The 27,299-nt window shown below is 35.7% G+C and overlaps 1 protein-coding gene across 10 annotated transcripts; it reads right to left on the bottom strand.

Moving 5' to 3' along the window:
* Nucleotides 1–1,077: 1,077 nt before the first annotated feature.
* LOC127797035 (OVARIAN TUMOR DOMAIN-containing deubiquitinating enzyme 12-like) lies at nt 1,078–26,064 on the bottom strand. 10 transcript variants are annotated; one of them, XM_052329498.1, is made up of 12 exons: nt 25,608–26,064; nt 25,392–25,457; nt 23,518–23,881; nt 23,275–23,441; nt 22,950–23,023; nt 21,466–21,520; nt 8,048–8,122; nt 7,876–7,949; nt 7,740–7,788; nt 6,738–6,822; nt 5,976–6,032; nt 1,306–3,224 (listed from the first exon to the last, which is right to left on the bottom strand). In XM_052329498.1, the coding sequence occupies exons 3-12, from the start codon at nt 23,855–23,857 to the stop codon at nt 3,043–3,045; spliced, it is 1,158 nt and encodes a 385-aa protein (XP_052185458.1). In that variant the 5' UTR covers nt 23,858–23,881; nt 25,392–25,457; nt 25,608–26,064; the 3' UTR covers nt 1,306–3,042. The 10 variants fall into 10 exon arrangements, with proteins under 10 accessions (XP_052185461.1, XP_052185458.1, XP_052185457.1 ...); XM_052329497.1 differs by having other exon boundaries at nt 23,518–23,875; XM_052329499.1 differs by having other exon boundaries at nt 25,401–25,457.
* Between the last annotated feature and the right edge of the window lie 1,235 nt (nt 26,065–27,299).

Below are 27,299 nucleotides of genomic sequence, written 5' to 3'. Positions count from 1 at the left end.
GGTTCTTCTGCCACGTGTAGGTAAGAGAGTTGTTTGCGGTGGGGTCGGTAGTCGATACTTTTCGTGCGCGATTTTTTATCCAACCCTTCGAAGGTAAGACTCAGTTTAGCGGTGAAAAGAACATGTGCGTGTGTTTTTTTCAAATAGGGTAAATTAAATTATGCGCTGATGTAATGTGTATTCACATTGATGTGATTAAGGTTATAAATGAGCATAAGTGTTTGTGTTTACCTCATGTCATAAACAAATTAAGTTTAAATAAGATAAAATTTAATATAAACAAGTTAAGTTTAAATAAGATAAAATTTAACTTAATTCAACTTATGAATAGATTTGTAAAACATATTACTGAACAGATTTACGAAATCAATATTTATTATTATTATTTTAATATTTTATTATTTATTTATGTGTTGATAAAGATGTTTATGTTTGTTTAAATAATGATATTATATTTATTTTGAGAATTTATATTTATATTTTTTATGTTTGTTATTATGTAAAAATTGATTTTAATTAGAAAAAATTTCTAACGAGCTTGAGCTCGCCAAAAAATTCATTTATTATTGCTAAACATATTGTCTGAAGTTTGAATTTATTTAATATGATAAATGAGTTTATAAACAAACTAAACTTGAGTTTGATAAATTCTTAATGACCAAGAATTTGAATACATTTTGGAGCTCGAGCTCAATCCTACCAAAATCCTAACAAGCCTTGTTTGAGCCAAAAAAAATTTGGTTTAGCACAGCTCTATTACAATCTTAGATGAGATACAATATAATATATTAATATAAAAATATCACACTAAATATTACCATACAGTTGAAGTAACATTTATATTACCTCATTTTTTTGGTTTTAAAAATAAACATATTTAATATTTAAAAAATAACAATAATTTTTTTTTATTTTACAACTTCAATTATATTTTTTCTCAGTCATTATTAAAATTATTAATATAATTATTAGAACCCGCTCTCTAATTTTTCCATTAGTATATGAAGTCCGAGAAAAAATTCATTTAAAATGAATACAAACACTTTTTATTTTCATATTTGCTCACTATTAATAGGAGTCAAAATAAATATTACAATATTCTTTACATCATCGTTTCGGGCTTATTATCCATACATTTTCAAAATAAAAAAGTATTAAGACTTTAAATACAAAATGAAACACTCTATCCATGCCCTCAAAATTTCACTCATGGATCTTGAGGCCGGAACATCTCTATACATATCTAACCGGGACTTGCTCCAATTAACTATCTTTCTTTTTTCTGGAATGACAAAAGAAACAAAATGAGCCACAATGCTACAAATACATAGCAAAGGAAAACATCAATAGATCGATATATGAATGCATGAACAACTTAGAGTAAAAGAAAAATCATTATCCGACATCTAGATATCAATTGAATTCATGCCTTCTATACTTGACAACAACATTCTCAAAGAAATATAATTTCTTACATTTTATCAAAATACATTTTTAAAGTGAGCCATAAGACTCAACAAAATGTATAAAAACAACGAAAAATAGATATGATCGGATTCTTCTGAACATCATGCATATCATGTCGTATATGGAAACACACGCCAGTTTCATATACATAAACGACACACAATCCATACTATGTGGTAATATAACACGACACTCAGCCATAACATAAATGCATAGATACACACATAGGGTCTTTTGGGTCCACATAAAATGCAGACATTGGTACCAAGAACCGGTATACAAACCTGTCAGCAGCCAAGAGTATGCTACCAAAACAATAACTTGAACCCAAGTCTCTCATATCACATCCATTACCATCATCATCATGTGCCAAAACACTCACAAACTCATCACGAGCACAAGCTACTGTAGGACTCAAATCTCCAGTTTTATGCATCACAAGATCTAGCTACTATGGGCCTCCACCCACTGTCTTATGCAACACATGATCTAGCTGTTGTGGGCCTCTATCAACAGACTTACGCATCACAATCACAAATTAATTTTTACCACCATTACCACCATGCAATGTAGCATATAAGGAATACAATAGCTCTTGTAGCATTAACGTGATGATAAAACCCCCATAAACCAAGTATCAGGCTATGCTACGCCCACGTAAAAATTTACACACACAAATACTCTAATGCATATGCTCGCCTAACATACACAAGTCAGCACTCACAGGCCAATCGTGTCATACTAATGCTCACGCTCCCAACATATACAAAGCATGATCCCTCAATGAATGTAACTCATGACCCAACATCATAATGCGAAGCAATATAGTAACACAATACAATACAACACAACTACGAGCAAAGTTATAACAAGTAATATTAACACATACTCAATTTTTACTCAATTTTTGCCCATTAAGGTTCTTGGCTATTTTACACAATTCAACATTTAAATAGGTTCTACCACATCAATTAAGTGCAATTATTTGATAATATTGATAACCGAGTCAAGGTGGAAACATTTGTTTTCAGAATTTAAAATTGAACGAATTTTAATGAAGGAGAAAGTTACGAATCAAGCATACATTTGAAAGGAAACCCACAGGTTCAATAGTTGTCCAAATGGTTCAAATCCCATACCAAATCAAAACTTATCGAGTTAGGGTTGCAATAAAAAAAAATGGATCTTAATTCTGATATCGGTACAAAAAGTTATGGTCTAAAGAGTACAAAGTGCGTAGTCTGAAATGGAAAGTCGATTTTTTAAATTGGAAAGTCAACTTTTGAAAGGAAAAATCGACTTCTACATCAACTTAGTCGACTCAACCGAGAGTTTAACATACATAGTCAACTTTTACACAAAACAGTCGACTCATACTCTTACGAAGTCAACTTTGAAAAACCTAGAAATGAGAAATACGAGTAACAACACACACCCCATCTCTGAATGGTTTTTTTAACTCCAAGTTGTCATTCTTTGAAGAAAATATGAGATGAATAAGTCCAATAAGACCAACAATAAGACCTGACAAGAACTTTAGACAAACCACAAAATTTGAGGGAAAAGGAAAGATAATCACACAACCAATACAAAAATAGTTTTAACAACAAAAATGTGAAAAGCAAAGACATATTTTGACATTCCAACTGAAAGAAGGGAAACTTGCACAATATAAAAAAAAATGTAAGAGGAATTTGCCTTGTTGATGAAAATTGAAGAAGAAGAGAAGCCTTCCGTTGAAGCTGAAATGCTCACTCCTTGAAGCTCCAAGCAAGTAGAAAAATAGAAGAAGAAAAAGATGCAAATGAAGAATAAGAGAGAGCAACAAGAGATAGAGAGAGATTGTGGGAATGAAAGAAGGAAGCAAGAAGGCATGGAGATGTGAGGGGGAGGGAGTGGGTTGCCAACCACCCCTTTGTTTTTACCCTTTTGCCTCTACTTCATGCGCACGCACACATACAAATATCCAAGGCTTTTTTAGTCTTTTATCAATTTCTTATTTCTTTCACATTTTCTTAATTATCTCCAATTATGAAATTTCCCCTTTGCCCTCACATTTTTTCAAACACAAAATGTGCATTAAACCCTTATTGGTCATTGCTTAATTTTTTTTTCTTTTTTCATTTTTATTTTATTATAATGTCACCTTTTATATATATGGGCCCAAGCCCAAATCAATTGCCCAATTCATAATAAGCCCAATGGTTTATCTTTCTAACCATCACTTTAGTTGGCCTTTTTATTTATTAAATTTAAACCCATTATGCTTGCACATGGCTCAAGCCCAACTAAATAATCCCTCTCAGTTAGGCCCCATCTAAATTAAGGCCCAATGAGCTCTTCTTTTTAACTTGCATTTATATTTGACTTTACACTTGATCCAACCCACTTCATTACAAAAGTATAAATATATCATCCCACACAAAATAATATTTCCAACATCTAATTAGTAAAAGCAAAAATTTAATGCCCACGTCAAAATACCAATAAACGCCTAGACTCATTAACGGGTCGTTACATAAAGAAGAAACGTATATTGGGTTTGACATATTTGAAAGTATCCTCACATTTGTTTTTTCTCTCTACTTATTTTTGTTCAAGAAAATTGCCTAGAATTTAGTAATTTGTCAATATATATATATCTCTTTCTAGTTTGATAATAATTTAGCCATCTTCGAATCATAAAAAGAGACAAATAATTAGATTCTAACTAATTCACCATATGGGAGAATAGGTGGAAGAGGGAAAATATAAAAATATTTTTGTCATATTAAAATTTTTAACATTTGTGAAATAATTATAAAGAGAAAAGTATAATTAGAGTTGTAAAATTAAAAAGATGCCATCATTTCTCAAATCGAGAGATACCTCTCTATTTTTATAAAATTTTAAAAATGTTAAGTTTAATTTATCCCATATAATAAATAAAATTATTTTGAATTTTTTTTATCTTTAATCATAATTACTTTGCTGTCAATTTTTATTTTTTTTATTTTTTGTTATGTTCGTGAAAAGAAATAGATAATTTGTGTCTATGCACATAAACTTATTTGAGAGCATCGTTTTAACGTTTTTAAAATGTTAAGAAATGTTTTTAGATCACTTTTACAATTTTAAAATTTTTTTGTGATGTAACATTAAAAAAATATTGATTCACGAATTAAGATGAAATTTCTTTTGTTTCTAACATAAAAATTTTAATTTTTCTAAAATTTATTTAAATACATTATAAAATTTATATTTATTTTTAAATTGAATAACTGTTTTTTATATTTTTTTATATTAAAAATTATATTTACAAATAAATCCTCATATATATATATTTTTTATTTACATGTATCTCCGCATTTTCATTTCTTATTTTTGTGAAAAATGACGTTTTCCATTTTCATTTTCGGACAACATAAGTTTTTATTTGGTTATTGTAAGAAGTTTTGATTTGGAATCATCAAATATCCATATCAGCCAAAGTTTAGGTGGATATACGGATTGTAACGAGTGTGATAATTAGGGGTGAACATTTAGTTATAATTGAACCGAATCATTTGAAAGAGAGTAATCGAATCGAACCGACTGACAAAACCCACCTAACCGAATTAACTGAAACCGATTTAACCGACCACTATTACCGCTGGTCGGCGATTCCGATGATCGGAACCGATCATCAGATTCACACAGCAACGATGTCTCATATATTAAAAATAAAGTTGATCCAAAGGCTAATTTGTTTATAGATCCAAAATTTAATTTTATAGTGAAAAATATACAAAAAAAAAAAAAATTATAAAGAATTTACCTAATGAAGGGTTGAGGTGGAGTAACTGAAGTCTACGGTGTCAGCGTCTTCATTGGAGAGAGCAATGGCAATTGTTTCCGCTGTCGCACCAAAGAGTTTGTGATGAAGAACAGAAAGGGAAGGGAAAGAGGAAGGGGACGGCCGAAGGGGAAGGGAAAAGGGGGGGGGGGGGGCTGGGTGGTTTGGGTTTCTGGCAAGTGGGAAGGGGGAGATGGGTTTCTGGCAGTTGATGTTCTTGAGTAACTGTAAGGCAATTGCCCCGTGCGGTTCGCCGGGGGGTGGGGGGTGGGGGGTGGGGAGGGTTAACCAATTCTTTTATAAATTAATAATCGAACCGAACCGATTATTAAAAATAACCGAGCCGAACCAATCAAATTGGTCGGTTCAATTCGGTTAATCCAAACATTTGCTCACCCCTAGTGATAATTTAAGAAATGCCAATAGTAATGGAGACACGAAAGAAAGGTCCATATTATTTGGGGTGACACATATTATGGAAGGCAACAAATTGTTAAAAGAACAGAATAAGAAGATTGCTAGCATAGCATTTCCATTGATGTACTACACAATTCTGACCATCAAAGCCCCCAAGGTAATTCTTCTACTATCAGAGATGAGGACGAAATGTATGGAAGGGGCTCTACCTTGCAAAATCAGATTCACTAAGTTATAATGCACATAATCAATAGTACTATCAGGATAAGATGCTAACCTCCTTCTGGATAAATGGAGTTATAATGCACCTCTGCCCAGAAGCTCAAAAATATAACTGATTAAGACAAAAAGAAAATTAATTTTATGCCAACATCTTGACAGTTGTAGAAGGTATTAAGGTAGTGCTAAGATGCAGCAAAAATACGAGTGTATCCGTCTTTTGGTTAGAAAAGGGAAACCAAGCCAAAGGAATATCCTCTCCTTGAAGTCATCTTTTGCTGATATGGCAAGACAGACTAATTTTTGGGCTTGTTAAGATGTAGTTGATACCAAAAGAATAGAATATTAAAATATTTGATTAGTAATTAAAAGTTGTAACCTCATCACAATTTTCTCAACATGGCCAGGCATCTTTGAGAAGATCACAAGACTTATACACAGTAAACTATGTAGCACCAACATTTTTAAGCATTGTAGTAGATTTGTTTCAAGAGAATGTAAAGGACAATTTAACCCACTTCTACCAAATTTCTGACATCAATAGGAGTCATTGATAAGATGTTGGGGAGCTTTAATTTCATTTTCTTTGTAAGTGTGTCCGTCTGCCCCCTTTGTGCTTTCCAAGTTCTTTTCCCCCTTTTTTTTGGCTTTGTTTTCTGTTTTGATTTTTGATTCTTCAGTGTGTTGATCCAGAAAATGTAGGATTACATCACCTAGATCAGGCTTTACTGTCCTCAAGGATATTTTTGGCACAGAGCAACTACTGGAGAGATCAACTACACATCAATAATCACAATGAAAGATGAGGAGATTCACTTACTTCTTTTGGACTTCTGCACATGAGGAAGAATCTCGACGTAACAAGTATCCTTGAATGAAGTTATGATGAATATCTTGACACCATACTGCAACAAAATTATACCCCAACAATTAATCATGAGATAACTGCATAACGCTGTTAATACATTATCATGCAATAAAAATGAAGATATTTGAACTTTTGTAACATCATTGAAATATATGACTTTTAAGATGTGCACGTGTGCACACACAAATCCAGGAAAAAAAACCAATATAGAAGACTGTAGTAATAGATGAATATCAAAACTTTACAAGAAGTTGGCTAGGAAATTCCTAGAGAACATGAGAAGCAGAATGTCATTTTTTTTTTTTTTGGGGGGGGGGGGGGGGGGGGGGGGGAGAGGGTTTCCAATTTAGTAAAATAATCAATATAGAGATCCTGTGTCAAAACTATGGGAAAAATATGGCAATTAGGCCTCAATTTTACGGATCCTATTTTTAGTGGAAACAAAGGAAATTCAAACTTTTTATCTTCTGAAACGACCTCCTCCTATGGCTCCATCCTTGACAAGCAATTTAGCAAAATGGTTGGTGATAGGTTGACTGAAGGCATTACAGGTTCCCAAAACATTATAGCATGTCAATGGCCAAGTAGAGAATCATAAGCATAATAGCTTGTAAAAATTGTTGTCATGGCTGCAACTCGTACAAGACTTGAAAAAGCCCATTTCAACGCAGTAATGGCAGTTTATGCTCATGATTTTGTAAACCTGCTATTTTTTTAATGTTGTTTGTGCTCTCAGTCCTCCAAAGTTACCCCTTGTTCATAAACAACATTCGACAGGCTATCTTCTTATGAAGATTAACTTGTATATTCAACCAAAGCTTAAAATTTAATTGCCTTAACTTCATTTAATCTAGAAAAAAATAACTGCGAACTACTTTCCAAGTTAGCCTTTCTGGATAGATAATGGTCACAATGAGAGAGTGGGAGGGTAGAATAAGGGAGAGTTAGTGATACCGCATCTGCAGCAGCCTGCAATGTGACATGATCGCCCCATTCACCAATCCTGTTATCATTTACATCAAAATATACATGAAACTGAAAATCTTATAAAGATAGATGCCCCACAGGTCAACTGAAAAATATTTCGTACCTGCTAATATGCTTCAAATAATCACCATAAGCCATTGGCACGTAACCCTCATATAATTCCGGGTGCAATCTGAGCTGATAACATTTATGCAATTGAAACAAAATATCAAAACTAGTCAAATGGAATACAATGGTGTTACGAGAACAAGCTGTTGAATATTAAATATACCAACCTGATCAACAACTTCTTGTCTTACAAATTGGTGGTGCTCAGCACTGCGATATATTTGATCTGATAAAGCACGGAACTGGGAAAATAACAAACTAGTGAGATCATAAAAGCAGGACAATTAAAATTGAGTGTGGTTTAATTTCACATATAACTAAATCTGACCCGAACTCTGTCAATAAATAAATAATAATAGCCAGTACAAAAGCAACATAGTGATCCTGTACCGTACTGGTGCAAAACCAGTATAAAAAAAATATAAGCTCACCCAATGCCAGATGGTACTGACACAAATAAAAAAATAAAATAAAGAAATAAAAAGGTAAAAGTTTTAACTATATGTTATAATATTTAATTAATTATAAATTGAAAAAATAAAAATAGTAATTTTGATAAATCTATAAATTTCTAAACTCTTATATTTTTTTTCTTTTTAAATCTATATGTGATAGATCCATAGAGATTTTTGTTTCTTTATATGTTGATTTAGAAACATTATGTTATGATTAGGAGCGCTAGGACCACTCTAATCTCAGCCAATTGTAAAACACACCCTCACCCGAATTCAAATCAATCAACAGAATGTACATGCAAAATTTAAAGCAATAATGGAAATAGGGAAAGAGACAACCAAACCACACAAGAGACAAGAATTTATCCTGGTTTAGACTGCTGTGAGCAATCCTATATCCAGCCTTGGTTCGAGAGCAATCCACTAGAAATTGTGTATGAATCAGTACAAGAAACCCTCACACCTCTCTTCATGAGTACACCATACTTATGAAATTACAAAGTACTCTCTATACAAGCCTTTCCTCTCAGATTACAACACTATCACTCGTTTACAGAATTGAGAAGATCACGACTGCCCGCCTAAGCCTTCTATTTATAGAGGGTTTGGACGGATATTACAAAGGTTTTAAGTTAGACCACACAAAGTCTAAACTACCCCTCATATATACAACATAAGATAGCCTCTTCCTAACTTTGTTTATTTAGCTTCCAATCACTTGAGAGTTCTCCTGATTCCTTCTATTCTTCTAGAAAAATACTCAATGCAAAACTCAACACATTATAATACTTGTATGTTAAATCTTTTATTTAGGCAATGTCCTTAACAATAGTAATGATTTTACATGCTTCTATAATTTATTTTGTATTAAAATTTTATTAGCTGTACATATATTTTCCTAAATATATACTATTAATTTATCAGTAATATATCCAAAATGGTACAGTATTACACCCACACACAAACCCTCCTTTTGTTGTTAAGGGTGGGCATCCCTCTTCCCCATCCACCTTTATGCAACTTTTGGATGATTTACTTCTGTCTTATACCTAGGTAGCAGGAAATTGTGGTTTATTACCTTTCTTTAGTGTAGGGTTCACCCTGTAAAGGAGGTCTTTTGTTCTATTTACTTATTTTGACAAGGCAAGGCTTAATAGCAACGATAAGGTTTCCACAACAAGAAGTTGTGGAAATAGTCTCTTGCAAAAACAAGGATGGGTTTACATACAAAAACGATCATCCCAACACTCTCAAAGTAGGCAGACTCGTGCACTGAGGATGCCCTTTTATTTAGAGAGGGGGAGAGCGATGAATGTTTTGTGTAAATCATACATTGGACATGCTGTTATTGTTAATGGTCTATTAACACCTCAATATCGTTTTTTTTTTTAATTTTTAAATGCCACAATGCCACTTGACAAATTTCCCATGGTTTATTTTTATCATTCAAGGCCATTCTAGTAAAACTCAAGTTTTTCTTGGTCTAGGCCATGAATGTCATTATTGGTCATCTTACGGGTCAAGTTCGGTAATTGCTTATGGTTTTCCTTCGCTAACTAGACGACAATTTCTCGGCATGTAAGCCCATAAGCAATTGCAGTCTAGCTATTTGGTACAAAAGTTGAGTTTTTGAGAATTTGGACACACAAGAAGCTAATTGTCATGACCCTAAGGATAGATTAGTAAATAAAATAGTAGGAGTTTACATGCATTATACAATAATTGTAATTTCCTTTCCTTGTTTTCTGTTATAAGGCTTTGTCCTTATCTAATAAGCAGTTAGGCTGTTTTTGTATTGCACATGGGTGCATGTGGGAGGCTGTAGGCTATATATGCGCCACAACTGAAGATAAGAGGTTATGTTTTGAATTGATAAACAAAGATATGATTTCTCTCTACAATTCTCTCCCATTCTCCCTCTCATTTCTCTTTGCAACTCTCCCTCATTTCTCTCTAATTTCTTCTCCCATTTCTTCCCAATTTCCCTCTCCAATCATTCTGTTCTTGGTCTTACTCCTATTGGATCCTTCCGATTCCCAAACCAACCCTAGGCTAAACCCTATATTCATGACAAATGGTATCAGAGCAATCGTTCTTCGATTGTGGTTCATGTAATTTTGGGCAGTTGATTCCAACAACTCTTGGCAGAATTAATTGAACAGCAATTTGACGAGTCTGGTGAATTCAACAGAGCAGGCGAATCGTAGGACGCTACATCATAGGAGCCAACGACTGCAATAGAACTAACGATCAGTGGTATCGATCAGATCTGGAGGTTGCTGATCTATAGTGATGGGCAACGATTTCTGGGATTGGCTGGGAATTTTGGACCGCTGATGCAACATAAGTTATCAAGCTAGCCAGGTTGTAATCGAGAGAGCAAAGCAATTCTCGAATTGAAATTGAGAGGCAGAGCACAGTAGCGATCAATTAGACTCGGAATCGAAGACACAACGGAAGCATGGTGGGATTCTGATGATCGTTGACCATCGACGATAGCTGTGTCTTGGCGAATTCAATTAGGTGAGCTTCGCTGTGATTTCAAGGACAGTACAACGAAGCCGGTGGACCATTGGACGGTGACTAGGTGAGGCAAGTGTGAATTCAATTAGGTGCGTTGTTGGTGTTGTCGCTTTGATTGGTTAGCGATTCTGACCCAGACAAACAGTGATTGGGTGAGGCGGCGCAAGCAAGCACGTCCGACGAGCTAGGCAATTTTGATGCTTCAAACGAATAAAACTCGGCTGATAATTGGAACAGATTCGGTGAGTAGTGGCGAATTGTAGGCCAAGTGAATCCGTAACCTGAATCAACTTGAGACGTTGAAAGCAATACAGTGCGTTTCGAATCGTCTTGAAGAAGGAGAGACTCAGAACTTGATTACCGTATTCGAAACGGGAGAACTATCCCTCAGATCTGATCTCGGATCAAATTTTGAGGACGGAGTCGAGTTGATGGAGTTTAGAAGGTGGAATTCGACGGAGATCTACCTAGGTGAGTTTGAACCGAATTAGGAGAAGTTGCTATTGTCACAGCGTAACTATGACAATTGGAGGAGCGGATACAGAGGCGGCTTGTAGAAACTGGTGGAACATGCCAATGATTCTTGCCTGTGATTTCCAACAAGTTGGACGAACTCTCTTATCAGATCCGTTGAAGCCACACCAACTGATTTATGATGGTGTGACAGAGGCAGATTCAAGTTGCTAAGCAAAGTCGTAGCATCACAGGTAATTCTAGTGGTGAGTTCTAGTGATTTGGCGGACTTCCGGCGAATTAAGTGAAGAGGATCTAGAGTTAGATTATTTTGCTGAATTGAGGCCGACATAGGCGAGTTTATAGCAGTTTCTTTGATGACTGCTGACATAAGTGACCTTAGCATTGAGTCTAAGTCTAATTGGAAGGTAGGTGGCTCATCTTGCTGAGAAATTGAAGATCGTTGAGTGTTGAGAGGCAATTGTTTATTCTAGGTGCTTGCTGTGAAGCAGATATCGAAGGGAGATGAGGTCGCAATTGCAGCAAAAGAATGCTACATTTTCAGTTGGAGTTAGACATCATGAGGAGTTTGGCCAAAAGCCTCATGCATGGGAAAAGAAGTTTGAGAATGAGATCAACCACTTGGACAAGGAAACAAGAAGTGTGGTACATGATACGAGCAATGAATTCGACCGTATGATACATAAGCAGTTGTAGGAGTTTGCAATGATACTAACTAAGAAGTATCACTACAGCTTTCTCGTTGAATTCTTCAATGATTATCACTGGAGTTTTAACAAAGACGAATTCCTAAAAATGGAGCAGCCGGAGGAGAAGTGCAACATTAGAGATGATATTAATGGTGAATGGCATTACCTAAAGGGAATCGGTAACAATCAGTTAGACAGGGCAACATATGCAAAGGGACAATCGGATATTTTTGAAAAAGAAGTTCATGTAGAGGAAAATTCTAGCAAACACAGAAAAAGGAGTTGCTAGATTATTTGCATGTAATTAGGAGATTCCGACTGAAACTTCAGCTAATTTTAAGGAAGTTGGCACTGCAAATGAAGCGAGCAAGTCAATGGAAACTCATGATTCTGAAGATCAAAGAAGATCAGTGTCATGACCCCAAGGAACCCCAAGGATATATTGGTAAAACATGTTATGTGTTTTCCTTATTAGTTGCATTAGTTGCATTTTCTGTTGTTGTTGTTAGCATATTCAATTGTAAGCCTATAAATAGGCTTGAGTAGGTAGAGGAAGGAGCTTAACGAATGATTTGAATTCTCTCATTTTCCCTCTCCCAATTCTCCTAGTTCTCTTTCCCGTCTTTCTCTCTTATTCCTCAATTCTGTCCGTTGTGTTCTTTCCCTCCTCTTCTGCCCCATCTTCCTTTAATTCTTACCAAATTCCTTCCTAGACCCTAGACAAATCCTAGGGTCATAACATTTGGTATCAGAGCCGACGATTCTCAGTTGTGATCTGGAAGTTGTAGCAATTGACCAAGGCAATTCCGTGTAGCAAATTTCGACGGAGGTTGATTCTCAAAATTTGAAGGCTATTACGAAATTAGGTACCAGCAGGAGAGTCAGATGCTTGGCTACGGAACTAATCGAGGCTACTTCGTGAGTTCCAGTGACGGAACTAGGGTGAAGTTGGAAGAGAAAGTAACGATCGCTGAACATTGGAGTGCAGTTCAGTCTGGGGAAATTCTCAGCTCACTTGATTGAGTTAATCAAGTCCAAAATTGGAGGCGAAGCGGATCCAGATCTCGGTAGATTTAGGTGAAGTAGAGTTCGGCGATTGTGAACCAAGGCAGAGATAAGTGAAATTCCGGTGATTACAGAGCCAGTGGACGATGATTGGGTGAGTAGTTAAGACACGGCATGGAAGCAGGTCCAACGGTCTTGAATCTATAGCAATGACAAGCAGACGCAAGCAAGTCCGACAATCGACAAACTCGTAGCGTTAGGTTCGGAATTTGAAGGTTGTCTTGGCTACGGAAGCAAATCAGGAGGGCGACTGTGAGAAACAAGTTCTTGTGGATTGTAGGCTTTAATCGACAATTCAATTACAGATTGGAGGTACTGAATTCGGAAGAATCGAAAGCAGAGCCTCAACGATTGAATTCATAATTGAACTCAGATTTGAAAGGCGAAGGGGAGCAAGGCAAGCTTCGGCTCAGAATTGAAGTCAATGCAGGCCAGGGGAGCTCCGATAGTGACTCCAAGCAGATTGCAACAAAGCCATTGGTTTCGCAGTCCTTGAACGGTGATTGGGTGAAGGACGAGGGCACTGATTACGACAAAAAAGGAAGTTGCGATCGAAGCAGAGCCTTGGGCGATTGAGATCGGAAACTGTCCGCAAGCGGCCATTTAAGTTCACAACAGTCGATCGTTGGCAACGGTAGTGGACTTAGGCGATCTCTGACTTGATTTAGGCGAGAGGTGAGGAAGTCTTGCACCTGTGAATTTCGGTTTAGATTTGAATTGCCAAGGCGAAGCATGAGGAATCCTTGGCTATTTGACCAAGGTAACTACTGTGAGGCGGGTGATTCTCCTAGGCAACTAATGTGAGGCGATCTCGGACAGAATTGAGATGACTTGAGAAATTGATTTGGAGTATGTTCAGCAGTCAAAATTGAGGTTGCTAAACTGGAAGCAATAGTTGCATTGACTTGGGTAGCTGAATTTCAGTATCAGAATAAGTTTCCGAAGAGGCCCTTGAAAGCTGCATAAGAGGCGATTAACAAGAGGTTGTTACAGAAGTGAAGTCAGTGCGAACAATTGAGTGATGGCCGAAAGAACCAGATTAAAGCAGCTGGAGTTGAGGATGGAGGCGTTAAGGTTTGGGATAACGCTAACGCATGGTGCAATAAGCCGAGGGGATATTGTGACCATTAGAGAAAACATATGGGGGAATGTAGCTGCCTCTCAAGAAGGAATGCAAAGAGATTCGGAGAGGCATCGGAAGGCGAGAGAGCAACAGGCAAGCAAATCAACAGCATGTTCAACTAGACATGGCCAAAATTGAACCGGACCGGCGGTTCGAACCGGAACCGGACCCGGAACCGGCCAAACCGGAACCGGAACCGGAACCGGAACCGGACCGAACCGGCGAAATTCGGTCCGGTTCCGGTTCAAGGTTCCGGAGAACCGGAACCGGCCGTGCCCCCCCCTCCTCCCCCGTGCCCCCCCCCCCCCGGTGCGGCCGTGCACCCCCCCCCCCTCCCCCAACGGTCCAATTTTGGACCGTTGCCCCCCCCCCCCAACGGTCCAAAATTGGACCGTTGGCTGCCACCCCCAGCCAACTTTTTTTTTTTTTTTTAAATTTTATAATTCCTATCTATATATACCCCTCCCTCCCCCACTCATTTTTCACACTTTCTCTCTCTCTCTCTCTCTCTCAAGTCTCAAGCTATTATTCTCTCAATTTTGTCTCTCATTTAATATTTTAATTTCAATTTCTTCAATCTTCTCATTTTGTTATTTATCAATTTATTCAATTATATTGTTAATTATTTATTACTTGTTACTATATTATTTTATCATTATTATATTTTTTTATTATCATACTTTTTTCAAAAAAATGGCAAGTGAAGGTAGAAATTTTGAAAATGTTGAAAATGTTGAGTTTGAAGCTCAAAATTTTCAAACACAAGAGAGTGAAACTCAACAAAAGGGAGGTGGAAAAATTTCTACTTCTGATATTTTTAATATTCATTTCAAGAAAACACCAAAAGGAGATGGTAAATTTGATGTATCTTGTAATTATTGTAATCAGGTATACAAATTCAAGCAAGGAGGTGGATATGGTACTTTCGCCCGACATTTGCAAACAAAGCACCCGCTCAAGGTTGGATTGAACCGCGATCAAACACAAATATCCGGGTTTGCTACCTCTTCAAACTCTCCTCAATTATTTCATTATAATGAAGCTAATTGTAGGTCTGGTTTAGCTGAAATGGTAGCAATTGATCATTTATCTTTTAGTTTTGGTGAAAAATTAGGTTTTACTCGATTTTGTCAAAACTTTGTTAATCCTAGTTTTAAATCAATTCCTAGAAATACTTTGAAAAGGAATTTGTTAAAATTGTTTAAAAACTCAAAAATTGAATTGATAACATATTTTCAAAACAATAATATTAATGTTTCTATTTGTAGTGATATTTGGAGTGATCATTGGCAAACTCATTCATATATGGGTATTACTTGTCATTGGGTTGATGAAAATTATGTTTTACAAAAAAGAATTCTTGCGTATCGATGTTTTGATGAAAGTCATAATGCTGAAAATATTTGTAGATTAATACAACAAATTTTACAAGAATATAGATTAGTTAATAGAATTTTTTCAATTTCTTTTGATAATGCATCGACTAATACTGCTTCTATTAATGAATTGAAAAGAATTTGCCAACCAAATTTTGGTGGAAGATTTTTTCATGTTAGATGTGCATGTCATGTTTTAAATTTATGTGTTCAAGATGGTATTAAGTCACTTAATTCTTATTTAGATCCAATTAGAAATGTTATTTCTTATATTTGGGTACACCCTCGAACTGCAAAAGCATGGGCACATTTTTGCACCTCCAATGGTCAAACCCCAAAACGTTTTTCAAAAGATGTCCCTACTCGTTGGAACTCAACTTTTAAATTACTTAATCAATCTTTTGAATATAAAGATTTATTGTGTTCTTTTGCAGCAAATTATATTCCACAATATCCTATTTTTCCAACTATGTGGAATGTTTGTAGTTCAATTTTGAATATTTTACGAATTTTTAATGATGCTACTCATACACTTAGTAGTGTTTATAAACCAACTTCACATCAATTTTTAATAGAAGCAATGAATGTGGCCGGTGTATTAATGGAAGGAATTAATGTTGAAGAAATTTGTCATGCTGTTTTAGAAATGAGAGAAAAATGGTTACGTTATTATCAATTTATTCCTGAAATTTTTCTTGTTACTATGGTATTTGATCCTAGGTGTAAATTTGATGGTTTAATTGAGTGTTTGTCTAACTATTATTCGTTGTTAGGATTAGAAAATAATGAAGAAATTGATGTGAATATTATAATTTCTAAGGTTAGAACTTTATGCAATCAATTATATGAAGCATATGTTATTGCTCCTAGTAGTGAAGAATCATTTCCATCCATGGCTCCGCATTCCTCTTCCTCCCAACCAATGAAATGGGGTTATAAATTTTTAGATCAAAGGAGGAAAAAACCTAGATCGAGCTCACATTCGGAGCTCGAAACTTATCTAACCACAGTTTTTGAGTTTGGTGATGATACAGGTTTAAATTTTGAAATTTTGGAGTGGTGGAAAAGGCACAAGGAGACATTTCCAACTCTTGCAATTATTGCAAGTCAACTTCTTGCAGTTCCAGCTTCAACTGTAGCCGTTGAACAAACATTCAGTAGTGGAGGCAACATTTTGGACGAAAGAAGATCAAGATTGGCTCCAGAATCATTGGAAGCTCAAGTTTGCCTCGATGATTGGGAAAGAGCTAACATGCGACGTCAAGAAGAACTTATCCATTCATCATCATCTGACGAATGGGTTAATGATGGTTCAACAACGGCGACTTCCGACTCCAATGAAGATGCGTAGGATCCAAGTCCATATTTTATTTTTTTTCACATTTGTAAAAATTAATTACTTGTATTACATTTTTGTTGTAATTATTTTTTAATGAAATTAAGTCTAATTCTATTTTTTATTTTTTATTTTTCACATTTGTAAAAATTAATTACTTGTATTACATACTTGTTTAGTTGTTTTAATTATTTTTAATGAAATTATTACTTATATTTCTTCAATTTTTAGTAGTGTTTTTTTATTAAAAATATGGTTGAGAATATTTATATTTACAATTACATTTAACAATTAAAAATCGAAACCAAACCGAACCGAACAACGGAACAAGGACCAAAATTGAATACAACAATATTTAAAAAAAATTAAAAAAATTCGGTTTGAACCGGAACCGGAACCGTTGACCGAACCGGCTCAAACCGTTGACCGAACCGGTCCAAACCGTTGACCGAACCGGAACCGGCACGAACCGGAACCGGAACCGAACCGTCCCAAACCGCCCTTGGGCGGTTCGGTTCAGGTTCAAAGATTTCTTGAACCGGAACCGGCGGTTCATGAACCGGAACCGGCGGTTCATGAACCGTGGCCATGTCTATGTTCAACATGCTGTCTTCGCCACATCAATTCCGGTTTCCACCGTATTTTCCTCCCCGAGTAGCAGCTGATCCAATTTTGCCCAACCATGGTACCCTCCCTATGACCTATGGCTTGCAAAAGGCAGAGGAACTACTAGCCTTGGAACCGAAAATTCAGGTAAGAGGTTCATCTTCCCTCACTCCCCATCACGCCCCAATACCTAGAGAAGGGAAGGCCAGGGGGATTGATCTTGTTGGAAATTTACATGACCAATTTGGGAAGAAGAAGAACACGGCTAAGGTGACTAAGGAGTTCAACAATTTAAGGCAGGAGGGATCGATGGCAAATTATTGGGTAAAATTTGAGGAGCTAAGGCCTCTAATGTGGAGTGTTCAACTAACCCTGACGGAACACTATTTTGTATCAAGATTTGTTAGTGGGTTAAAGGACAAACTGAGGTTAATGGTCAAAATGATGATGCCTGCAACCGTGAAAGAGGCGGTCGAGAAAGCAAGGTTGCAGGAAATCACCTTGGAAGCCATCTTTAAGAAGCATGGGCTGCAACCTAATGAATCTACAGAGAGCAACAAACAGATTGAAGGAGCCTCTAAGGCTGCAAATTATGACTAGTGGGAATCTGAGGAAAATTTGGAGTTGAACCAACCAGTTGTAATTAAAAACTTCAGCAATAAAGAGGGATTAGACATGGATATTAGCGAAAATCACAGCTTATATTTGCAAGAAGATGATGGAGTAGCTTCGGAAGACAAGGATGGCGTTGCAGATAGGTTCCATGCCAATGATGAAGGATAGCCATGCAACGAGGACTTGGACCAAAGGAAGAAGCAGAAGGCTGAGGACTTGCACAACCTTGCAGCTGCTATGAGTGATAGTTTTTCTGTTACTTCAAAAGGTGTAGATCAGTTACAAGTGCTAACTCTAGTAGAAAAGGAGCAATTGAAATTGACTAAATAAGAGAACAATCATGTGGTTCAAAAGATGAGGGAAAAGGAGGTTGCTGCCACACGGTTCAAGAGTTTGGATATGGGAGAAGGGATAGTTGACATAAAGGTCCTAGAAGTCTCTATTAAAGATAAGGAAGGAGAAGAGGTTGTGAAGATGGGAGAGGATATGACTACACCAACGTAGAGTTTAAAGATTACATTAATGAGGGAATCAGTGCTTTAATCAAAGTGAATGCTCATTGGAGTACAATTCAAGGTTGGTTAGAGATTAACGGAGGCTGCTTGTGCTTGGAAGAAATTTTTGTTGAGAGGAACAAGACTCTTGTTGTTTTGTTTATTCCTCTTTCAGTTGAAGAGCTGCAACGTCGAAGCAGATTTTGGCCTGTAGCGAAGCTGAAATTCCTTTTTATGATTGGAAATGATATGGTTGCAGCAATAACAGATCAATTGGAACCATTCTCCATGGAAATCAGGATGACGGGGATGGTTGGTCTTGCTGTTGCAGCAAGTCATAGTACTGATGTTTTTGAAGAAAAAGACACGGAAAGGCAAAAGAAAAGGAAGATAAGAGATGAGAATGAGAACGCGAAGAAGAAACCAAATTGTTAAGGCTGGAATCGGCTAAGGAATGGGGTCAAACAACTGTCAATTCTTGGGGACAAGAATTGTTTGAAGGGGTGGGGATTGTCACGACCCTAAGAAACCCCAATGATATATTGGTAATACATGTCATGTGTTTTCCTTATTAGTTGCATTAGTTGTATTTTCTGTTGTTGTTATTAGCATCTTTAATTGCAAGCCTATAAATAGGCTTGAGTAGTTAGAGGAAGGAGTTTAATGAATGATTTGAATTCTCTTATTTTCCCTCTCCCAATTCTCCTAGTTCTCTCTCCTGTCTTTCTCTCTTCTTCCTCAATTCTATCCGCTCTGTTCTTTCCCTCCGTTTCTGCCCTATCTTCCTTTAATTCTTACCAAATTCCTTCCTAAACCCTAGGCAAATCCTAGGGTTGTAACAATTGGATGAGGAGATTGGGGAAGACCACACTTTACAAGAACAAGAAACTGATGATCCCAATGATGCACAACCTAATCTAGCTGTAAATCATGTTAGGGAAGAAGGTCAAGATGGAGGCCAGGTTCAGTCATTGAGAAATTGTTGGCTGGAATTGAAGTTGCAGCAACTCCTAATGTTAATGCTCACAGATAGTCTTGGTATGAGTATCCAAAGCAAGTCTACAATCCTCCATTGCTGCATTTCGAGGATGATGCTGATATTTTTGCAACAAAGCATGGTTGTGGGTTGAATGGGAATATAGTAAAGGCAACTAAGGAGGAAGGTCTGCCACTCTTACTTGTATTGGATGGTAAAGAACTACTAACGGCAGTCACGAACACGGTTAGTCCTCCCTTTAGACTTAAAGTTCTTTACCAACGGCAGTCACGAACACAGTTAGTCCTCCATTTAGACTCAAAGTTTCAGCTGCTAACTATATCGGTCTGGGTGTGGCTGATTATATTCTTAAAGTGGAGACCAATCTTGATTGGACAGCTATTGTAAGAGGTGGTTGTAGTGGGCTTGAACTCAATCAGGTTTCTACTATTGAAGCTCTGGGCCAAATTATGCTTGGAATTGATCTTTGAAACCTCAGAATTAAGAAGAAGAGGCCTAGAAGGAGAAAGAAAGAAAGATGAATTAAATAGATAGAGAAAGTGGATATTGGGTGAAGAAACAACGACGCAATCGTTGTAAGTTCTTAGGGACAAGAACCCTCTCAAGAAGGGGGAAATTACCATGACCCCAAGAATAGATTAGTAAATATAATCGTAGGAGTTTACATGCATTATATAATAATTGTAATTTCCTTTCCTTGTTTTCTGTTATAAGGCTTTGTCCTTATCTAATAAGCAGTTAGCCTGTTTTTGTATTGCACATGGGTGCATATGGGAGGCTATAAGCTATATATAAGCCACAACTGAGGATGAGAGGTTATGTCTTGAATTGATAAACAAAGATCTGATTTCCCTCTACAATTCTCTCCCATTCTCCCTCTCATTTCCCTCTGCAACTCTCCTGCATTTCTCTCTAATTTCTTCCCCCATTTCTGTCCAATTTCCCTCTCCAATCATTCTGTTCTTGGTCTTACTCCTATCGGATCCTTCTGATTCCCAATCCAACCCTAGGCTAAACCCTAGGTTCATGACACTAAAACACCTTTATTAATTCATTATGCAGCCTTCTTCCACAACCACGATCCTCTGCTCATGTTCAAAACCTAAAACAGCCCCAACAGAACCCTACCCAAGGAAAACCTAATAACCACACCACACCCTTCCCAAAATACATTGGTCTTAAATCCAACCTAGAGTCCTTTAATAATTACTATCTAATTCCAGGCACTTCCAACATAGTGTTTTCAAAAATCATGAAACCTACAACTTCTAGATATCAGGCACAAACCCATTTTTTCCATCTAGAATCCCTAACTTTATTCTACCACTTGAAGGTGTTACCCTAGCAACTGTCAACAATAGCCAAAACTCACATCCATCCACTTCCTATGTCACTGGGGTTTACAGATTTATTGGTTACAATCAACAGAACACAATACAAATCAGATAAGAAGTTGATTCCAACACAACAAGAAATGCCAATTATTCTTCTTTAAGGCAACTATAAGGTAACAGTAGGAAATATGTAGCAATCAACTGAAGGCAATACAGATCAGATGTGGAATTGATTCCAAAATGTTGATAATTGCTGATAATTCTTCTCAGGCAACTAAACCGCAATCAGTAGGACATATATCACGCAGATAAATAAAATAAATAATAGTGCAAACACGACTTTTACATCATTCAAGTTAATGATATTTAAAATACAACACCCACCTCTATCAACAAAGAGACACAATTATACAGATTTTAGCGCAATGGCATGTAATTCAAACCAAAATAACCTAACCCAGGACAAAAATGAACACATTGTCAAGAACAAGGACTAACTTGGCAGTTTCCATCTCCTTTAACCTTTAGCTCGACCAAGTCATACACTTGCAACCTGAAGAAGATAAAATTATTTCTGGCATTAAAATTACTTAGCTAGAACTAAGGAAGAAATTTAGAGGATGAGAAGGAATTAGGAAGTAATTTTCTCCAGATATTATTTCAAAAGACACATGCAGAAGCTATAAGGCTCAATGCACAGCCAAGGATCTTTTTTCTTTTCTCCCCTATAAGAATGGGTGCCAACTAGAAGGAAAAGCAAGGTTTATTCAAGAGCAAAAGAATTAATTTTATGAGATATGGCCAAATTTCCAGACAACTCATAAAATAATTGCCACCGCAACATATAAAGTCAAAAATATAAACAAGGAAAGTCTAAGTGCCCTCCTCAAGGGTTTCCATCATGATGACTCCATAATTGGTAGAACTTTCCACCACAAAGTGACTACTGTATCATGAAACACATATCAAGATATCTCAAAGAACTAAATCTCACAGCCTTTGCACAACTAAAGCAATTATACTGACCGTCTTCACTAGCTTCTCATAATGCAATATATTGCGGTTTATTAGATAAGCTTATCCAAACTTAATTTTAATTTACAAAGCTGTCTCTCATGCAACTCTCGACCCTTTTCAAAGCCCTCAAGTTATATTAGAGAAGAACACTCAAAATTTCCCCCCTTGAGTGTGGTCATGAGACATTGATTCTTTTTAAAAACTGGTTAAGCCTAAGAAGGATAAATCCCTTTACATCTTTTAAGAGAGTGTTGAATATTTCTCATCAATATAACTATATAGAAGATATGGGTCCTAGCACTAGTGCCAGTGAAACAACTTGATTGCACATGACCCATGACAAACTATTCGACAAAAGCAATACACTAAGAAGGGGAAGGCAAAGATCCAAAGTGAAGCCTAAACGTGTAAAGATAAAAAAACTTCACCAACATCTGGCTTTGTTGAAGCTGTTAGGACCCTAGGGTTATGATGAGGGTAATTTTGTCTTTTGCTTATACAATGTAAGGCTGTTATGCTATTGTACCTAGACTGCTACTCAAGTTGTACCTTGGCAGTTATTTTGTGCCAAGGAATAGCTATAAAATCTATCCTAACAGAATGAGAGGTACGAAAAACCATATTCCCTAGAACAGAATTCTCTCTCTTGATCCTTCTCTTTCTCCCGCATCCCTCTGTTCTTCTCTCCCTCTCTGCATCCTCTCTCAAAGTTCCTAAAAATTTACTCAAAATTACCTGTCAAGCCCAGAGGGCCTGACAGAAGCTTGTGATGCTTTTCAAAGGGAATCTAGCATCTAGACAACCTTCACTGCTACCTTGCCTGAATGCAAAGAGGTCATCTTCAGGATCCAGATGATGAGATCCCTACGGCACTGGAAGCAACCTTACCACTACACTAAGGCCCTTGATATATTTTTTCCAAACCAAAAAAATAGAGAATATGAACAGAAAAGGTTGATCCCAACCTGTCAAGCAGTCTCTGATGATCTGATGTCTCCTCATCAGCTGAGGGCATCTCTCCATTAATTTTAGGAATATGCTGCAACCAGTGAAGAAGAGAAACATCACTTCTAATCCAATTTAAATGAAGCAAAACCATATGTCATTGAAAAAAAAAAAAAAAAGAAGCATATTTGTTAATACAGATTGTAAGCTTTTCTTCTTATAAATAAATCGCTGCCTTTCTATCAAAAAAAAAAAGCAACAAATAAACTTCAGAATAAATTGTATGAAAAGAATTATTAATTCAATTACAAGGCAAGGATGTAACTATGATATAGCTACACTTACAGGAACAGGAATCATCTGATTCAACCTCTTGCCTACTTCACCATCAAGAGTAGACTCGTCTGCCATCTCTGGTGAACAATCCTGTGGACCAAGTGAGTTTTCTTCTGCACTAGAAAACGAAGTAGATTTCCCCCATTCATATGCTCCCTCCAGACTTTTCCCAAGCTCTACACATGTGACATTGTTATCAAAAAAATATAGAGGTGGAATTATTGAAACAAATTAATAATCAAAGGGCAATACCGGGTTTTTCTCCAGTACCAAAATTACAATCTCCATAAGAACGACTCTTCCAATCCTGAGCAAGAATGCATGCTTGCAAATGCTCTTCCTGTGAAGATCCAGATAATTCAGCAGCTGCAAGGCGTGATAGTTCTTCTTGAAAGGCACATGCAATTATCTCATCATTCTCCACTTCATTGCATTTTGTCTCACAATAACCTTCTTGGACATACTCAAGTTGAGATAAATCCTTCTCAAAATGAATTGTACTACAAGGAGAACTACCAGTTGATATTTGACAAACATCTAGGAGATGGAGGCCCCAGGGGACAACATCAGGGTCTTGCTCATAGATGATCATCTGCTTCCAACAAGACTACTGCAACTAGAAGGAGCATACTTGAGTTATGTCACAATTGCACTTTTCTATTAAAACTTTCAAACTGATTACTAGCAAAAAAAAATACTTTCAAACTGATTATAACAACAAAATATTCCTATCATACCATTCAAGTGCTGACTTACAGACTGTGAGCAAAAGGCATTGATTTTGTTCGTTCATCTTTTATCACATACAATTGCATTAAATGACTAGAATATAAACAATTGTCGTAGAAATTATAAATATGTTCGAAAACTAGTTACCACCATTTAAAGGGGCAAAGAAGAAAATATGAAGAACTTACTTGGCTGAAGGACAAAGCTATTAAGTCACACAAGTATGAAAAAAAAAACAGTTATTATGCTTTCTGCTTAGTCCTTTCTATCTCGCTTAATTCCCCCAAGGTACATGATAAAAGTAATCATCCACTTGTATTGCTCTTTGTAAAGCACCAAGAGCTAGCATAAATGTCCTCAACAAAGAAACTTAAGTTGGTAACTCTGCCTATCTATCAAGTAGGCAAAAACATTAAATTGCTAAATCATATTCCCAACAAAGAAAACCTGGGTGCATCCTACTGCCAAATGCTATAAAGTGTATAACTGCAAGAAAAGCAAACCATGGATTTTCAACAAAATATATATTTACTCCTCTAGACCACTAGTGAGACATAAATTAGTCTCATGGGCTGAATATCTCCAAATGTCTGCACACTATTCAATTAATCTCTCTTTCTCCACCTAGTCAGTCAACGACTCAAGGATGGTATTGCTACTTAACACAGAAGCATCACATTTGACTCTTACAAAGAAGGGCATTTCCATAGAGAAATTGGGTAACCTTGCAAGGAGAGTAATTAGGGGGAGGCAAGGACTAAAATCTAAAACAGTCGGAAGAACTAGTTCATGAATACATTTTTCGGAAAAAGGGGGGAAATCTCCACAAATACATAGCGGATTTCACTGAAATCAAATTTTACAGAAAAGAATCACCCCAAGAGTTAGTGAATTGAAAGCTGCATAACATGAAAATGCAGAATAAGTTACAGGAACTTGAAATCCATCCAGGAAAAAAATGTGATATAGGACAGTGCAGATGCCACAGTCACTATCAGAAAATTGTTACCAAGCCTTCCATCTCTAATGTGTCAAATCATTAAGCTCACCAGCTTTATCAAAAAAAAAAAAAAAACGAGGTCAATCCAAAAATTGCAAAACAATTTTCATCCTGGCATGATTTTTCTCAAAAAGACCTAGTTACGCATGATTTTTGTTGTATATGTCCACCGTAAGCTCACAAAACAGGTACTCCCTTTTGTTTCCTTTCCTCTCTTCTTTTCTAAGAAAGAAAATATATGCTACAACATGAATTGAGTCCTTGAGTCTCAACTTTATGTTAAGCAATGACCAGGCAGCACTTGGCCAAGGTTGTGATAAAGAAAGGAATAGTTTTTCACTTACATACAATCTTTGCTCTTTGCTGCAAAACAAAAAGAGTTTAAGAAGAAACTCACACAAGATACCTCTTTCCTCACGAGCCAGATGCAGTAAGCGGTTTCAAATCTGCTGTATTAGAGATCCTTCGCGTGGAAAGAAAAGACGAGAGCACAAGGCCAAAATGTTCTTTACTCAAATTCATCGTTATCACTTCAAGAAAAGTAAAGAATATGCATGCACTAATAACCTTTTGAAAAAAAACTAATTAAAAAAGTAATATGCATTGTCCTCACCTCAGAGTGAATGCAGTTCTCCAAAAGACTTCCTCGTCCAACAGAATGTCCCAAAGCTTTTCTTCTCCGAGGTTACCGAACTGGAAGTCCCAATTCACTAAACTTTGCCTCCATCGAGATCAAATCTTCATGATGAAAAATCCTCAATATCCAGCAGCAAACAAGCCCTTAGTTCAACGGCCAAAGGCACACAAATCTAAGAAATTTCTTATTCAACCAGACCTAACCGTCCCGAAGAAAATTAAAATAGTTCCATCGATTGAAAAACCCTAGCGCTAGCCCTAACCCAAAACACCGACACCTCACCGTCCGAACTCAACAAAAATCGGGAACCAACACAAAACACATGAACATCAATCACGGTAATTGCACTCCTCCAGTTCAATCCTGCCAAAATCCTGACGAGCCGAGCTTGAGCCAAATAAATTTTTGGCTTAGCTGAGGCTCTAGTACAATTTTAGATTAACATTTCTAAAGTATAATGTATTAATTAATATAAAAATATCACATTTCTATTACCTCATTTGTAAGTTTTTAAAAATAAATATATTTAATATTTGAAAAATAATAATATTTTTTAAAATTTTACAACTCAAATTATATTTTTCTCCCTCATTATCAAAATTATTAATATAACAAAAAAATACTTATCTTTGATTTGAAATATTTGAAAGCATCTTCACATTTCTTCTTCCTAAAAAATTATCTAAAATTCAATAAATTTTTAATATATATATCTTTATAATTTGATAATAATTTAGTAATCTTCGAATTGAGATAAATAATTAGATTTTGACTAATTTACCATATAAGAGAATAGGTGAAAAGGGATAGAAAATATAAAAGTATTTTTATTATATTAAAATTTTTAATATTTATAAAAAATTATAAAGAGAAAAATATAATTAAAGTTATAAAATTAAAAAATGTCTATCATTTTTCGAACAGAGAGATATCTCTCTATTTTTATAAAATTTTAAAGGTGCTAAGTTTAATTTATCCTCTATAATAAATAAATTTTTTTTATGAGTTTCTTATCTTTAATCATAATTACTTTTACTAGCAGTTCTTACTTTTTTATTTTTATTTTTTTGTTCTGTTATGAAGCAGAAGCAGACAAAAGTTTGAGGACATCTGAACCATTTACCAAAATAAATTTGATATAATAGTAAATAAATAGTTAGCACTAGTATTAAGTTTAATTTATCCTTTTATGTTTTTTTATGCTATTTTATTTTTATTTTTTAAAGTAAAATTTCATTAAGAACAACTAAAAAATAGTTACAATTTAAGTTAAAAGGCATATTTCAAGTCCCATACAAAAAATTACACCAAAAGATCTAAATAACTAATAAAATTGTACAAATGTTCAATTTTCTTGTATCAAAAGAAATGTATAATTATCAAGAAAAATCTTTACCAATGGTACCATTTGAAAATATTTAGATAAAAACAAAATCCCTAAAAATCTTGTTAAGTTTGATTGTTCAAGGTTAATAGTTATACTCCAAAACTCTTAATACTTATCAAAATAATTAGTATAAATATATTCATATTTTTTATTTTCATTATTACTAAAATAAAAATATTATAAGCTTTGGATAACATCCGATAAATTTTGACTATTTTTGTATAATTTAATGTTTAATGTAAAATGCAAAATAAAAAATATGTAAAAATTACTTAATGCAC

Source organism: Diospyros lotus, chromosome 3, assembly GCF_014633365.1.
Source record: "Diospyros lotus cultivar Yz01 chromosome 3, ASM1463336v1, whole genome shotgun sequence".
NCBI classification, from domain to species: domain Eukaryota; kingdom Viridiplantae; phylum Streptophyta; class Magnoliopsida; order Ericales; family Ebenaceae; genus Diospyros; species Diospyros lotus.
The sequence above is the reverse complement of the archived record's forward strand: the minus strand, read 5'-3'. Positions and strand labels throughout refer to the sequence as shown.

What these genes read in the sequence shown, in the direction of transcription:
- LOC127797035 (XM_052329498.1), bottom strand. Translation starts at nt 23,857, where the DNA reads ATGATCATCTATGAGCAAGACCCTGATGTTGTCCCCTGGGGCCTCCAT. An exon ending in TGGTACTGGAGAAAAACCCG is followed by an intron (nt 23,442 to 23,517) that starts GTATTGCCCTTT and finishes TCACATGTGTAG; the next exon opens with AGCTTGGGAAAAGTCTGGAG. An exon ending in ATCAGATGATTCCTGTTCCT is followed by an intron (nt 23,024 to 23,274) that starts GTAAGTGTAGCT and finishes CACTGGTTGCAG; the next exon opens with CATATTCCTAAAATTAATGG.